At 33.0% G+C, this 18142-nt stretch overlaps 2 protein-coding genes across 2 annotated transcripts; both read left to right on the top strand.

The window, feature by feature from the left end:
• The first annotated feature begins 12296 nt into the window (after positions 1 to 12296).
• LOC114404517 (F-box/kelch-repeat protein At3g23880-like) lies at positions 12297 to 13631 on the top strand. The gene is made up of 2 exons (XM_028367423.1): positions 12297 to 13044; positions 13594 to 13631. The coding sequence occupies exons 1-2, from the start codon at positions 12297 to 12299 to the stop codon at positions 13629 to 13631; spliced, it is 786 nt and encodes a 261-aa protein (XP_028223224.1).
• Positions 13632 to 15470: 1839 nt separating this feature from the next.
• On the top strand, positions 15471 to 17886 carry LOC114404515 (F-box/kelch-repeat protein At3g23880-like). The gene is made up of 2 exons (XM_028367422.1): positions 15471 to 16654; positions 17668 to 17886. Exon 1 carries the CDS (start codon positions 15485 to 15487, stop codon positions 16640 to 16642), a length of 1158 nt encoding a protein of 385 aa, XP_028223223.1. The 5' UTR covers positions 15471 to 15484; the 3' UTR covers positions 16643 to 16654; positions 17668 to 17886.
• Positions 17887 to 18142: the final 256 nt, after the last annotated feature.

Below are 18142 nucleotides of genomic sequence, written 5' to 3'. Positions count from 1 at the left end.
TAATAATATTCAGATACAACTAGGAAAACCTCAAGTAAAAGAAAAAATTCAATCTTTATTAAATCATATTGAATCAACTGTCTGCTCTAAATTGCCACATGCATTTTGGGACAGAAAGAAACATATTGTTGATCTCCCCTACGAGAAGGACTTTAGGGAAAAACAAATTCCCACAAAAGCCAAACCAATCCAAATGAATGAAGAACTTTTTCAATACTGTCAAAAGGAAATCAAGGATTTGCTTGATAAAGGCCTAATCCGGAAAAGCAAAAGCCCATGGTCTTGTGCGGCTTTTTATGTCAACAAACAATCTGAGATTGAGCGTGGAACACCCCGCTTAGTCATAAATTACAAACCACTAAATCAAGCATTACAATGGATTAGATATCCTATTCCAAACAAAAAAGATTTGCTTAACAGATTAAATTCTGCAAAGATATTTTCAAAATTTGATATGAAATCTGGATTTTGGCAAATCCAAATCCAAGAATCAGATAGGTACAAAACAGCATTCACTGTACCTTTCGGGCAATATGAATGGAATGTAATGCCATTCAGACTGAAGAATGCCCCTTCAGAATTTCAAAAAATTATGAATGATATTTTCAATCCCTATTCAAAATTTGTTATTGTCTACATAGATGATGTTTTAATCTTTTCCCAAAACATTGACCAGCATTTCAAACATCTCCAAACCTTCATCCATATCATCAAACAAAATGGTTTGGCAGTCTCCAAATCAAAAATCAATCTTTTCCAAACACGAATTCGATTCCTTGGTCAGAATATTTATCAAGGAACAATCGTTCCAATCGAAAGGTCAATTGAGTTTGCTAGCAAATTCCCCAACCAAATCTTAGACAAAACCCAGTTACAAAGATTTCTAGGTTGTCTAAATTACGTAGGTGAATTTGTCCCCTACTTAAACAATATTGTCAAACCATTGCATGATAGGCTAAAGAAAAATCCGCCTCCTTGGTCTGACCTCCATACCCAAACAGTTAAAGAAATCAAAGTCAAAGTCCAATCCATAAAATGTCTGTATCTTCCCATACCACAGGCATTCAAAATTGTCGAAACTGATGCATCAGACATCGGTTACGGTGGCATCCTCAAACAACAAGTACATGGTCAAGAACATGTCATCGCATATACTTCAAAACACTAGAATCCTGCACAATTAAAGTATTCAACTGTTAAAAAAGAAGTTTTAGCAATTTTTTTGTGCATTTCCAAATTTCAATCTGATTTATTAAATCAAAAATTTTTAGTAAGAGTTGACTGCAAATCAGCTAAAGATATTTTACAGAAGGATGTATAAAACCTTGCCTCAAAACAGATTTTTGCAAGATGAAAATTTCCGATGCCTCCTAAGGTGTCTAGTTCCTCCGGCAGAGGAGGAAGATCCAGTACAAAAGGTAAAGAAGTTCTACTGGCTCTACCAGAGCCAATAACCAAAAAGGCAACTACAACATCTTCTGGGTCACCTACCCAAACTGGGTCATCGACCCAGAAAGGAAAACTTGAAGGGTCATTGACCCAGACAACTACCATCAAATCTGAGTCATCAACTCAGGAATCTCCAAAACCAACAACAAGCAAACAGACTGTGGCTGACTATGCCTGGTCAATACAAACTCTCTTGGCCTTAGAAGATATAGGCCTCACCAAAATACCAAAATTAGCAAAAAAGACCTGGGCAGAAATGGCCTCAGAATCAGACGATGATTCTGAAACAGATCTACAAAAACAAATCCAAAAAGCCAAACAGACCAAAATCGTCTGTAACCAAAAACCAAGCCAATCATTGACTAAACAAGAATCAACACCACAACCCGGTAACAGTTACATTTCAAAAAACAAATTTTTCAATGTTTTACAAATGGAACCAGAATACTGGGACAAGAATCCTTTCAAAGCAACCGCCAAAGCATTCCCCCCGGGATTCCATTACAAGCCAATAGCCACAAACAAAACCCGCAAATTCTACGAATTCATCCTAATAGATACAAACTCAGTATCTATTAAACACTTCAAAGACCCCAAAGATCCAAATCTAAATACCCATTCCACAATCCAAATCTTGAAGGTGATGCAGCCACGGCATTATGGCTCAAACTTAAACCAACCCAAAAAATTCTCTGCACCATTTGACCCTGCAGGATATAATTATTGGGATTACATTGACGCCTGGACCAATGTGTTCTGGCATCAAAATAGTCAATTCAAGCATTCATGGCTGATTTACTTCAAAAATAATACTGCATATAATTTTCCAAATTGGTTCCTCCAATGGTGGAACTACTTCGGACCAATTCCACAAATATTTCCAGAAGAAGTCCAATAGGGATTCGAACAATTCAACAAGCTCTATAATAGCACGGAATCACGTATTCCGGTAGACTTAAAGTACTTTTCCAGTTTTGCCTTGTCATGGATCTTTTCATGGCAATACAGATACGGAAAAACTGAAAACAACAAGCAATATCCACCGTTACAGAGACACGCCTTTGTAAAATGGTGGTCACAATTCGATACTTCAAAGGCTGCTCCAGATCAAGTCAAGAACTGGTTCCAGAGCAATCCTGAGTTCCTTAAACCTGCTGATCCGGAGACATCTTTGTTTCTAAATCAGAAGTCGCAACTGGCAGCATTCTTAGCAAGCTCAAAATCTAAAGAGAGTCTTGCTCAGAATCTCAAAGAAGTTCTTCAACTACTTCAACAGGAAGTGGAAGAAGAACCTTCCAAGAAGGAAGCTGAATCATCCGAGACTAATGATGACCAAGAAGATGATCCATTCTACCAGAATGAAGATGACTGTTTTGGTATATCATTGGACGACGATTAATTAGTTGTAGTAATCATGAATTATTGTAACTAATTTAAATAATGTAATTTGTAAAAGTTTTGTAACAGTTCCGGTAAACATTACCGTTACTGTAGAAACAGTAAAAATTGGGTCTATTTAAAGGAGTCCTCGTCCCCTTTGTGAGGCACCCTTTCAGATAGTCCCAGAATCAGGTTTTTAGAGAGAGAAGCTCTGCCTAGGGAAAAACTCTTTGTAAGCTTTTCTTTCAGTTTTAATAAATCTCAAGTTCTATTTTTCATATCTCCCTTCTCCCCTCACCGATCCTGTGCGGCTCTACCGCCGCTTCGGTTTCTTTGTTTTCAAAAACCTGGGTTTGTAAGCCGTTTCGGTGTGCCCTTGATATCTGCTTTACAATTTTATAATTCTTATTTTTTTATTATCATACTGCATTCTTACTTCCTATCTGTCCGTTTGATCTTATTCCGCTGATCTCTGGTATATATATATATATATATAAAGTAGATGTGCGGACATTTTTGTAAAATCAACTTTCCTTCCCTTTTTTAGTCTCTATTTTAGTAAAATTGCATCTCATATTTAAATATATGTGCTAATTAATGACATTTAAAAATTTGTTCTCTCTTTTCACGGCTGTTTACTTTTAATCCAATTTATACGTACGTTTCAAAATAGTTGTTAATCACTCGTATTCATGTCCTTGGAGTTACTTCTCTTAGTTGAAAGCTACTGGGCGGTTTTAACCTATCAACTTTTGAGCTTTGTTTCTGTGTAAAGGTGTAAAGGTGTGGAGAAGGGAAAGCATATCTCTTGGATCAAATGGAAAAAAAAATTGTCTTGAGAAAGAGAAGGGAGGACTAGGAGTAAAGGATGTTGCAATGTTCATGGAATTGCTTGCGAAATGAAAATGAGGAAAATAATTAAGGATGATGGTAGTCATGGTTTTAAATAGCGGAGAACAGCCGTACTTGTGGCCATATCAATCGCATTTTTTTCGCAATGTAAAGGTTTTCTGGCAGACCTAAACCTCAATTTAAAACCATGACGGGATTCTTTGGTGCAATGTTTTTAAATCAAAGTATGGGGGCTGAAGGGGATTGGGAAATTCAGATGTTGTGAAGAAAGCCTCCCTTTGGTGGAGAGATTTGGCAAAAGTATGAGGTGGCGAGGATCCAACTTTCAAACGTAGAATATTGGAGGCTAGGGAGTTGTAGGGATGCTAAATTCTGGCTGGACAACCGGAATGGTGATACAGTTTTTGGGCTTTGGCTGACAAGTATAGCAGGTTATTCACAAATTCTTGTAATCCGAATGCCCTGGTGGCTGAAATGGGATATTAGGTAAATAATTGGTGTCACATATGCTTTTTCTCTGTGAGTTGTCTGATTCAGTTGGGAGAAAATGTTACTATTGGATGGGGCTGCAGGTACCCTCCCAAAAAAACAATGTTATTTTTAGAGGGGCCAATGGGAATTGGGAAGCTGTGTTGTGTGGCCGCATGGGATCTGGCAAAACATAGAGCTTGGGCATGGATTAATGCGAAAGGGAATGGAAGAAAATTCTCTTATTGTGAATGGGAGATGAATCCCAGGGCTTGTTTGAATTGTTTAACGTTATGATTGTTTCGATCTCTTTGTGAAGGAAAGGAGATCGATTGATATGATGATACAGGACTTACGTGAATGTTGAAGGAGTTGGTAAGGGTTGGCTTTTTTGTATAGCTTGCTTATTTGCTTTACACTTAGAAATATACGCACGAAGGGTCAACAGCAGATGATGGTTGGGTTTCATGGTTAAACTGTATTTGTGATGCTGGTATAGATACACAGAAACCGTGTGAGTCCATTATTCCTTGTTGGTGCACGACCTTGTATTTATGTTGTTATTCCTTATACAAGCTTCTTTATATATATATATATATATATTCCTTTGGCGGATCAAAATAAATAAAAAATATTTTGAGCCTTGTGGACGAGATTCTAGAGGGTAATTTGAAGAAAAAGATCATTGTAAACAGTTGTAGCATTTGTTGCTAGAGAAATGATTATTTGGACTCACCAGGTTCACTAGAGCAGACTTGGCTTTAACTTTTTCAGACAGCTTCAAATTAATTCCATTTTTCATTATCAAATTGATATGAAGCACATGATCAAATCTTTCAGTTTTTATTATAGTACAGAGATTAGTTTCACATGAATGGATGTTCTTTTTAATATAACCAATGATTTTTATTAGATATATGTTTCAAAGTTTTAATTAAAAAAATCAACATGTCATTATTTATTAGAAGAATCTGATGACAAAATTGTGAGAAACTTATCTGATTTTTCTTCGTTTTCTTAACCCAAATCGACAAAAAATGTTAAGTATGTGCTTTTTTTCTGCTTTTGCTATGGTTTTCCTAGTAGGTAGGCATTTATATAAGGATTTATTGCACTAAGTTTGTTAAGAAATCTGCCTTGTTTTTAGCTCTGCATCTTACGCCTGATTTATTTCCATTTTTATTACAGCTTTTATTAAAAGATTAACTAAATTTATCTCTCTAGTTATATTCACTGTTCAGGAAGATGTGTTGAGAAGTACATAATTTTGATTTAGAGTGTGTTGTCACTTCGCTGAAAGCCACAGAAACATGTAATCAGAGAAACAATCACGGTCGCTAAAAGAAAAGTGTAGGATTTCAAGTTAGGAACCAGAGTTGTTAAATTATAGAGCAATGCATGAGGTGTTAAAAGGAAAGTGTAGGATTCAAAGTTAGGAACCTGAGGTGTTAAATTGTAACGTATTGTATTAAATACGTTTGAAAATAAGTGTGAAGTCATAGGTATTGTATAATTCATGTGCAGTGGCTGCATGTAAAAGTTTTAGGGATTGGACTTGAATAAGAAAAATGAGACCCTAATGGATTCTCAGAGTCTAGGCCTTGAGGGTAAATACACTCGGTTTGAGTGCTCCTTTAAATCTATGTTGATCTCATATGGTTAGAGCATTCACACTAAACAGAATAACCCTAATTAATCACCTTATGATTTCTTTTAATAAGAGTGACCTGCTTACCCATTGTGTGGTGTATTTTATTATGTACTCCTAGGTGCCCTAGTGTTATTTTTCACTGACAAGATACCACATTCAATATAGGATTGAGTCTTAGTATATATGTTGCATAACGTCTGTGTAATGATCATTGTGACTTGCTACGTGATTGTGGGTAATGAATTGTGTGTGAGAGATGTTGTGTTGTACTTGAGATGTTTTGTTATGAACATGTGATTAATGTGAAGGTATAGAATATGATTTTGTGATTAAATCCTTAGGACAAGTGATGTTACACAATGATTGATAAAATAATGTGAATTATGTTAAGTTAAGCTTGTGATATTTTTACTATATATGTGTGTGTCTTCGTTTATCTCTACCTGTTTAAAAATGTGATAATTCACTCCTCATGTGTTGTTTATGTTTGGATCATGTGATGATCTTAAACCTTGTGTTTGTGAGAGCAAATGGCTAGGTGAATTACTTTAAGAAACCTTGTGATGGAGGACTCCGAGACACAATATTTTGATAGGATGTAACATTGGAACAAGAGTTTTTATTTTAATTGCATGACGTATCAAACATGTCATTTTACTTTATTTGATAAACTTGAACAGTCTTGTTTTAAGTCATAAATATTTCTAAGAAATTTTATTTGGTAACAGTGAAGCGAATGTGAGCATTACCCACGTCGACTGATTTACGATTTTATTAAATAAAATTGATTTAATTAGATTCCGCATTTTATATATGTTTTTTTTTCATTTATATGTATGTTGGAGTAGAAGGATGATTCTAAGTGGTACATTAACGATGGCAGTGAGTAGATTGACGATGTACTTATACTGCAAAATCAATTTTTATTAAAACCTCAAGTGGCATATAAGCATGGACTTGTGACTTTTTCAGAAATGGGGCTACTCATTACTCATTAAGAATGATTTCTTTTTTTTTTTTTAGGTGAATGAAAAATTATTTCAAGTAAAAACTTTTACGCCCATATAGAATACCTATTGATCTCTTATGATAAATAGTTTTCTGATATCAACAGACGATAAAATTAAAATGAAGAAAAATTGTGCGGACAGAAATTAAATCAATTATTTTTACTAAAAAGGTTGAAAAGAAATGTAACACAGAAATGACAAAAACATTAATTTTAGGATCAAGCTGATTAATCACACTAGACAAAAAAGTTAGAATTAAAGTTGAAGTTTAATTTTTAAATATTATTAGTTTAAAAAAATTATATGATTAATTAATTAGATATTTTCTTAAATGAAATTTTTTAAAATAATTATGAATAATATGAGAGATCAAGTAATATCAAGAGTTACTTTTAAAAAGTTGGTTTTCATCTTCTCCCTTCATTTTCTTATATATAATCAAATGATTCTAAATTTCTAATGAATAACTCACTTTTCATCTTAACCCTTCATTGCGTATACAAACATAAAATTCATACATCAATAAAACTATTAAATTGCATCAAAAACTCAAATACATGCATTGCTTTTAAAACATTACAAATACTCACAACTGTATTATTACTAAAGGTGACTTAAAATTAGAATTACTCATTTTTTGAAATTAACTATACTTTTTTCAAATTAACTATAATAAAAATTTAGATTGAATAAGTATTAGAAATAACCAAAAAAAATCAATAATTTATAGTCAATGTTAAAAAAAATATAATAAAAAATGACAAGTTTTATATTAAACTTTTTAAGGATCAAATTTTCTAAACAAGCCCTCCCCTCAGCTACACCATTATTCTCCTCTTGCAGATGCAGATGTAATACCTAAATATAACATACAAATCCGTCACAAATAAAAATGCACTGTACCATATCATCTGCTACTACAAAAATATAAGCATTTCATCAGGCAGAACTCCAACCCCCCAACAATATAGGAATACAAAGCACCAGCTCCGCTGAGACTAAAAAAATAAAGTCGAAAAAGTTACTGGCTCCTTCTGTGAAAGGATTAAACAAATAAACCTTACCAAGAATAATTTCACATCTCCATCCCTCCCAATGGTTCCAACTAGTTACCTGCTTTTGCACTAAAAAAAATTGTTTCTTGATACACAAGGAATAAGATAAGGTGATATGGAACAAGTGAACATGGTTGTTTTCTCCATCACTGATTTAAAAATATTTGCAGACACCAATGGCAGATGCATACACCAGATATTTTGTATTCACAAAACTTTGAATTGGCTTTTGCTCATAAAAATTACTCCTATCCCAATTATCTAACAGACTAATAATAAATTCACTAATCTAGTAGAACAAAAAATAAAGTGTTCCTCTGCACAAGGGCAGAGAGAACAAGACAAAAAAAAAAAAACAAAGGAAAATTACAAGGAAAGGAGAGACGATCCTGTACACATGCCTCTATATTCGTCTCTTACCAAAGAAAATACTCTAAAAACAGTGGTAATATACAAGACCTATGAAACGAATGAAGTAAGCAATAATGCCTACCAATATAATTTTTCCTAATCTTTTGACAGGACCTACACAAAACAATGGATATCTATCTCCATATTACAAAGCCCTCATGTATGACCAGCTTCGTCTGCACAAAAATCATAACAAAGTTTAAGTATTTTTTTCATTCTGCCATGAAAAAATAGATAAATACATAGAAAAGAAAAATCAAAGGCCAGAAAGGATGGAGAGGGAGGATATAGAAGGATTATATAATGGGGGTATCAAAAAATTGGTATTGAATAGGCTGAATGAACAAGCTGGTTTTTCCTCAGAAAAGGGGCTCTCTAGTTCTGTTTTTTTTATTTATTTATTTTCTTGGATTGCAGCCTTGTAACAGATTTATACCCCTATGATACAGCTCTAATTCAGTATCAACATTACTTTAGTTTTACCATTGCAATATCAAAAGAAATATTTACATCTAAAAAATACCATGGTTATTTACATAAATACCCAGCATCATAGTTATTAATCTCGGATAGTGGTACAACAAAGGGACTGGTCATATTATAATACAAACTAAATAATTTATACTGCACATACAAAATACAAATACTCAAAAATAATATACCCAAAATTAAATAAATTCATGATAAATAAGTCACAGTTTACACTCAGAATCACCATCAATCAAGGAGCAATAAGAATATAGAATGAAGTCAAAATATGAAAGATGATGGTCAAATTATCAGGGTAAAAAAACAGAAAACACATTAGACAAAAATTACGAAAATGTGAACGGTTGAATATTAAGGAAGAAAAAAACCCCAAAAAGGAGGAAAAAAAAAACAGACATTTGTGAGCTCTGAAATGCTAACAGAGTGAGCTCTAATGCAAGAACAGAAAACTGTGATTGGTCATTGGCCAGAGAGGTCGGGCCAGGGCAGAAAAAGATGCTAGCAATGATATCTATTATCTATCTATTACTATATATTAGAAGTTTTCCCCTCCTCTCTCTCTCTCTCTCCCCCTGCCACATGTCATTATGTGGTTAAAATTTTCCCGCCAAAGCTACAATACACAACTAAGGAGCTTTTTTTGGGTACTCACAAAAAGCTCTATTGAAACGGAATCAAAACAGCATGGTTAATATTTAATCAAATATTAATTGTTTCGACTTCTGACCATATATAATTATTGCAAATATTAATTACTTTACAAAATTAAGAAAGTATTTTCACTGAACTGACAGAAATATTCTTATTTAATAATTACTCATAAATATTTTAACTGATCTTGCATTAATTAATATTTTTATTAAGTGTATATTGTATTAAAATATAAAGATAAGAAAATATAGAAAATTATTTTTAACAAAATATTTCTCTAACATTTATGTTTGTAAACAGTACTAATTTTGTTGCATTTCATTTTTGTTGGAAAAGCCCTCCTAATTGTGGATACCCCTTAGCCTACCTTACTTGTGGCCTCTTTAGGTGGTGATTTAATCCAACATCGACTAAAGATAAAATCAAACTAAAATATATAAGTGTGGGACAAACTTCACCTTATAAACCGATTTTGTATGATTGAGTTAGGCCTATAACCCACTTTCTAAAATGGTACTAGAGTCTATTCTAGATCCATCGTTGGGTCACCTGCATTTGGCACACTTCAGGCTGAAAGTCCTGGGAGTGAGGTGTAACATCCCAATTTTCATAAACTAGATTAAAAAGGATTTTTATTTATAAATAAATAGAGTTTTAAAAAAATGATGAGATTTTATAAATAAAATAAATAAGAAGATATAATTATTAATTAAAATAGTGATTTAAGAGAAAATAAAAAGGATATTTTATTTATTTGTTTGATAGAGAATAAAATAAAGTTTGTTTTTTTATAAAATAATAAATAAATAAATAGACTAAACTTAGCTATAAATAGTGTTAGGTCAGCTTTTCACACTGACGGTGCCTTTTCTTTTCCTCATTTTTTCGTTTTTCTCATTCTCCTCTCAAAACCCTTTCTTTTCCCGTAGCCCACCAAACTTGTCTCAGAAAAACAATGATCTGTGACTTATTCACCGTTGGATCGTCATGAAATTTGATTACCACGTTCGAAACCAAATTCTGAGCATTCTCGCCGTTGGGAATTGCAAAAACATGTCGGAGCTAAGAGAAATACCCTTCGCACCGTACCTTTCTCTTTTCCCGCAGAAACGCAAAACGGTCTCAGTAAAACTACAATCCCGGTTTCGTTAACCGTTGGATTTTCATTCAATTTGGATATGTTACACAATTTCACCGTTGGGATTTGTGAAATAATATTCTTGGAGGGAGAAAAATGAATCACATGAAGACAGTACAAATGGAGACTTCAATCTCTTCTCCGTCTCTCTAACGTTTGGGAACTCTATCAGAGCAGTTGGAGGAAAAACTGAAAGAATCTTAGGAAACCGCTAGAGATGCCGCTGTGACTGTCGAAAGACACGTGAGTCTGCTTAGAGGTAAGGGATGAGTTTGTCGCAATTGGGGGTTAGAATGAACATGTGTAGGGATCCTTAGAGAACTAAATTTGGGTTTATTTTGGGATGTTTATTGAATTATAACTTTTCCTTTATGATTATAAATACAATATTATTGTGTTCTATGTACCAATTGATGTCTTGATGAGAATTGATTGATAGACTTGAGTGCTCTTGATGTCTTTGTGTTTAACCCATGATTTTGATTAATTGATTTTGATACAATTGTGAGAAACTATTTTAGCGGTTTTACACCCCATGTTGTGATAAAATCTTTTGTATAAATTGTTATGTTTAGGTTATGAAATGATGATTCAAACTGTGCGTATGTGATAAATGGAACATGTGGCGGATGATGAAATACATGTGTATTGAGATGAAATGTAAGTATTGAGTTGTGAACTATAAACTGTGTAATCACACAATTGTAAGACCCTTTAAGGGCGACGAGTATTGTGATGGGGTCCACTGTGGGAAACTGACGAGTTAAAATAATTTTGAAAACAATTGAGTAAATGTGTGTATTGCATAGTTCCATTTGGGAACTCGACGAGTTAAAATAATTTTAAAATAATTATTGTAAAACTTTTACTTAATTATTCATTCATTGATCATTGTTATATATTTTACTTTTATGTAATATAGTATATTCTTAAATTATTATATACTCCAATAATAGTTTTTAGTAATTATAAAAAATTATTTGTAGTTATTAAAATGGACTATGATTCAGAGAAACTTATCTATTTTTTCTTTTTTCTTTTTCTTAAATATATGTCATAAAATTTTAAAATATGTTGAAGAATCTAATGATAAAAACTGTGAGAAACATATCCAATCTTTCTTCTCTTTCTTAACCCAAATGGACAAAAAATGTTATGTGTATTTAAATCAGGATTTATTGCACTAAATTTGTTAAGAAATTGTTTTTAGCTCCTGCATCTTTCGCCTAATTTATTTCCAATTATATTAGAGCAATTATTCAAAGATTAAATAAATTTATCTCTGAAATAAAATATATTCATTTATCGAAGGGTTAAACCCTAGAAACATTGGGACATATATATATGCACTGTTCACGAAGGTGCATGTCTTGATAGGTACAGAATTTGGATTCAGAGTGTTTCGGCGCTTCGCTGAAAGTCATAGAAACATGTGACCAGAGAAGAAACCATGGTCGTCACTCCTCTATAACGAAATCATCAAGGAAATCTTGTCACGTCTTCCCGTCAAACCTTTGATCAAATTCAAGTGTGTGTGCAAGGAATGGAACTCCTTGATTTCAGAACCCTATTTCATCAAATTGCACCTTAGCAAATCTGCTGCAAAGGACGATTTGGAACACCTTCAATTGATAAAAAATGTCTGCCTCGGATCCATCCCTGAAATCCACATGGAATCGTGTGATGTAAGTTCGATATTCCATTCCCTACAAATTGAAACGTTCTTGTTCAATTTCGCAAACATGTCAGGTTACCATCTGGTCGGTTCATGTAATGGGTTGCACTGTGGGGTTAGCGAAATACCAGAAGGATACTGTGTTTGTTTCTTGAACAAGGCGACAAGGGTGATATCCAGAGAATCGCCAATGCTGTCTTTTTCCCCGGGCATTGGTCGTAGAACAATGTTTGGGTTTGGCTATGATCCGTCAAGTGACAAATACAAGGTTGTAGCAATTGCGTTGACTATGCTCTCACTTGACGTATCTGAAAAGACTAAGAAGAAAGTTTATGGCGCGGGTGACAGTAGTTGGAGAAACCTTAAAGGTTTTCCTGTTCTTTGGACTTTACCTAAAGTTGGTGGAGTGTATCTGAGTGGAACCCTTAATTGTGTTGTTATTATGGGAAAAGAAACCATTCATTCTGAAATCGTAATTATTTCTGTTGTCCTAGAGAAGGAGACTTGCATATCACTGTTTCTTCCCAACGATTTTTGCATTTTTGATACAAATATTGGAGTTTTTAGAGACTCGCTGTGCGTTTGGCAAGATAGCAACACCAATCTTGGCTTGTGGCAGATGAGGAAGTTTGGAGATGACAAGTCTTGGATTCAATTAATAAATTTTAGTTATTTACATCTTAATATTTGTCCTTATGAAGAAAAATCGATGATTTTACCATTGTGCATGTCTAACAATGGAGACTTCTTCATGCTGAAATTCACTAGAAATGCTGATGATGAATACCAAACAATTCTGTATAACAAGAGGGATGGTAAGTCTCAAGTTTCTGTCGTTCCCTCAAGTAGTTTCAGAACTTTGTTGTGGCGCAACCTCAAGATTTTTACACAAAAGTTTGGTCATACGTTATTGAAATTCTAAAGATGTGAGTTCTTGATTACCCTATTTAATTGGCATCATCTAATTTCTGTAGCTTTGAACGATTTCAACCTATAATCACAGGTTTTTTTTATACATTTTGATATATACATCGGTTTCCATTTTGCATAGGCATTCGGTCTAACCAATCTTTTTTGTGATTCATCCTCGATCATTCACCTCTTTCATTGCTTTGTAAGTTTTGAATCGTGATTACGGGAATTAAGTGAAATAGAAGTTAGATCATTCTACAAATCCTTGGTCATTTCATATTTCATTGATTCTTAATTCTACAATTTTATTGATTCATGATGCTACTACAATTTTAATAATTTTCTCAATGTTATGGTTGTTTTTGTCTTGCATCAGCATGCTACATTGTGTTATACTTTGCTTAACCAACTTCTCAGACTTCCAATTAACATCAAGTTTTTTTTTTTTGCAGCTACGGGGACAGAACAAGAATGGTACATTAAACTGTAGTATTTATGTCAGTAGTTCTTTAAATTAGTATATCATCATTGAGAAATACATACTGATGTGTTGTTGTAACTGTGACAATTATATCAGCACTATGGCTAATATGTTTCAGACATAATTGACTTTATATATATGTTCAATTCAGTTGTCAATTTATCATGTTGCAACTGTTCCTTGGAAACGCTACCTGGCTATAATACACATAGTCTAAACTCTTAAGAGATTTCTGTTATAGCTGAATCCCTTAGATGCAATGTGATCTTGCTTGTCGAGTGCAACCTCAAGTTTCTTAGAGGTTGTATCAAAAACTGATACTTGACACAATGCCTCAATACCAATTAAGCTGAAATTCTGCACACACTTTGCAGGTGGTTATACACATAGATGTATTGTTATTTAATTTTCTAATATATCAAATATTTTCTATTAAATTTTACTTTACTCATATTATATATTAATTAGTATATTACTTTTTTATTAGAGCAATGCTACTAAATATATTGAAAAGATTGGAATTTATGTGACACCAGTAGAATACAATTATACACTAGCGGCTTTCATACAAGCATGCTGAATGAAATGGATTCAAGAAGACTCAAGCCTATATATAAGAAGTTTTCTAATGAATCTCATTTGCTAAAATGATGTAAATAGTAATTCCCAGTATTTTAAATCCTGATCCGATCCAGTTATAGAAGCAGTTACAATTTTCACCGGTCAGGCAAATTTCAGTTGTTGTCAGCCAAATTTCAGTTGCTGTCTGCTGAAATGGCTTCCAAAATTAGCTAAATCAGTGTAAAATTTCCCTTCTCTAGACAATTTTCTTGACATTATTTTCGAAGCGTGATGAAGCATTTAGTTGATCAAATTGACAGATTCATGTGTCAACAAAATTTGCATGCCCCTAGCAATATATATTTCATTTTAATTGTCGAACCTTTCTCTAGTTTATTATCATAATAATTTTAATATGAAAATGTTTCCCTATATTTTGTCTCTTCTCGCCTAACTAAAGATTTATTGAACATTTTTTTATCAGAAAATTTAAATTCTTGTTTCTTTTTTTTTTCTTTCCAATTAAATTTGGAGAGCATTTTATTTATTATTTGTTTATAGTTTTTTTACTTCATTGTCATAATAGTTTAAAAACTTTGTAATTTTTTTTTACTGAAAAATTTCTTATTGTAAAACTTTTATGTAATTTAGTAAAAAAATTGCAAAATTTCCTCACTGTTACACAATTTTTTCCATCTACTCTATTAAATCAATTTACAAAACTATTTTTACGTAGTAATTATAAAATATATTATATTCTTAAATTATTATATACTCAAATAATAGTTTTTAGTAATTATAAAAAAACATTATTCTTTAGTTATTAAAATGGATATGATATAAAATAAATATAATTATTTTCCCAAACTAAATACTGTGCAGAGCACATGCCCATAAATAGTGAGAAACATATCTAACTTTTCTTTTTTCTTTTTCTTAAATATATCTTGTAAAATTTTAAATAATGTTCAAGAGTCTGATGACAAAAATTGTAAGAAAGATATCTAATTTATCTTATTTTTCTTAATCCAAATGGACAAAAAAATGTTATGTGTATTTAACTCAGGATTTATTCCACTAAATTTGTCCAGAAATCTGCGTTGTTTTTATCTCCTGCATCTTTCGTCTGATTTATTTCCAATTTTATTACAGCTTTTATTAAAAGATTAAATAAATTTATCTCTGAAATAAAATATATTCATTTATTGAAGGGTTAAACCCTAGCAACATTGGGACATATATATGTGGACTGTTCATTGAAAACCACAAAAACATGCGATCAGAGAAGAAACCACAGAAACATGCGATCAGAGAAGAAACCATGGTCGCCACTCCTCTGTGAGGAACTCATCGAGGAAATCTTGTCTCGTCTTCCCGTGAAACCTTTGATCCAATTCAAATGTGTGTGCAAGGGATGGAACTCCCTGATGTCAGATCCCTATTTCATCAAATTGCTCCTAAGCAAATCTGCTGCAAAGGACGATTTGGAACACCTTCAACTGATGAAAAATGTCTGCCTCGGATCCATCCCTGAAATCCACATGGAATCGTGTGATGTAAGTTCGTTATTCCATTCCCTACAAATTGAAACGTTCATGTTCAATTTCGCAAACATGCCAGGTTACCATCTGGTCGGTTCATGTAATGGGTTGCACTGTGGGGTTAGCGAAATACTAGAAGAATACCGTGTTTGTTTCTGGAACAAGGTGACAAGGGTGATATCCAGAGAATCGCCAACGCTGTCTTTTTCCCCGGGCATTGGTCGTAGAACAATGTTTGGGTTTGGCTATGATCCGTCAAGTGACAAATACAAGGTTGTAGCAATTGCATTGACTATGCTCTCACTTGACGTATTTGAAAAGACTGAGATGAAAGTTTATGGCGCGGGTGACAGTAGTTGGAGAAACCTTAAAGGTTTTCCTGTTCTTTGGACTTTACCTAAAGTTGGTGGAGTGTATCTGAGTGGAACCCTTAATTGGGTTGTTATTAAGGGAAAAGAAACCATTCATTCTGAAATCGTAATTATTTCTATTGACCTGGAGAAGGAGACTTGCAGATCACTGTTTCTTCCCGATGATTTTTGCTTTTTTGATACAAATATTGGAGTTTTTAGAGACTCGCTGTGCGTTTGGCAAGATAGCAACACCCATCTTGGCTTGTGGCAGATGAGGAAGTTTGGAGATGACAAGTCTTGGATTCAATTAATAAATTTTAGTTATTTACATCTTAATATTCGTCCTAATGAAGAAAAATCGATGATTTTACCATTGTGCATGTCTAACAATGGAGACTTCTTCATGCTGAAATTCACTAGAAATGCTGATGATGAATACCAAACAATTCTGTATAACCAGAGGGATGGTAAGTCTCAAGTTTCTGTCGTTCCCTCAGGTAGTTTCAGAACTTTGTTGTGGCGCAACCTCAAGATTTTTACCAAAAGTTTGGTCATACCTTATTGAAATTCTACAGATGTGAGTTCTTGATTACCCTATTTAATTGGCATCATCTAATTTCTGTCTTTTCAATTATATAATGATAATCTCCAACGCTTTGTCAGATGTTTAATTCTTTGTTCCTTAATTATGTGAGATCTAATCTATATCATGTATTAACATATATTCTTCTCTTGGGTTGTGAATTACTACTAGAAATGTAGCATCTGGTAACCAATTTATTTTATTAGCATGTATAGAAATATTGTGGATTCTAATAAAATGTCATTTGTTAACATTTATACTACAAATTGTTACTGTTGCCTGCTTGTCTTTTGTTATCACTACCATTATCAAATTAGTAAGCTGATATATCTGTGTTGGGCATCATATTACATTCCTAGATAAAATTAGATATTAATTTCATTTATAATTAAATTTACGAAAAGAAGTAATGAAACCACTGCATGTGAATTCAAGGATTCATTCATCAGCATCTCAATCTTAATCTGTGCTATCTTTGTCTGATCTGTCCAACCTATGCTCTCCCTCTCTGTCTTTCGTTGACATGTTTTCTCTCCCTCTCTCTCTCCAAATGCGAGCTTCATCAATTTCTGCAACACTAGATCTGAATATATATTAGTGCTTTTTTTACTGTATGACTGTAGCTTTGAACGATTTCAACCTATAATCACAGGTTTTATACTTTTTGATATATACGTCGGTTTCCATTTTGCATAGGCATTCGGTCTAACCAATCTTTTTTGTGATTCATTCTCGGTCATTCAGCTCTTTCATTGCTTTGCAAATTTTGAATCGTGATTACTGGAATTAAGTGAAATAGAAGTTAGATCATTCTACAAATCCTTGGTCATTTCATATTTCATTGATTCTTAATTCTACAATTTTATTGATTCATGGTGCTACTTCAATTTTAATAATTTTATCAATGTTATGGTTGTTTTTGTCTTGCATCAGTATGCTACATTTTGTTATACTTTGCTTAACCAACGTTCTCAGACTTTTAATTAACATCAAGTTTTTTTTTGCAGGTACGAGGACAGAACAAGAATGGTACATTAAACTGTAGTATTTATGTCATTAGTTCTTTAAATAAGATATCATCATTGAGAATACATACTGATGTGTTGTTGTAACTGTGACAATTATATCAGCACTATGGCTAATATGTTTCAGACATAATTGACTTTATATATATGTTCAATTCAGTTGTCAATTTATCAGGTTGCAACTGTTCCTTGGAAACGATACCTGGCTATAATACACATAGTCTAAACTCTTAAGAGATTTCTGTTATAGCTGAATCCCTTAGATGCAATGTGATCTTGCTTGTCGAGTGCAACCTCGAGTTTCTTAGAGGTTGTATCAAAAACTGATACTTGACACAATGCCTCAATACCAATTAAGCTGAAATTCTCCACACACTTTGCAGGTGGTTATACACATAGATGTATTGTTAGGGTTATTATATTTTCTAATATATCAAATATTTTCTATTAAATTTTA

Source organism: Glycine soja, unplaced genomic scaffold, assembly GCF_004193775.1.
Source record: "Glycine soja cultivar W05 unplaced genomic scaffold, ASM419377v2 tig00104482_3_pilon, whole genome shotgun sequence".
NCBI classification, from domain to species: Eukaryota; Viridiplantae; Streptophyta; class Magnoliopsida; order Fabales; family Fabaceae; genus Glycine; species Glycine soja.
The sequence above is the reverse complement of the archived record's forward strand: the minus strand, read 5'-3'. Positions and strand labels throughout refer to the sequence as shown.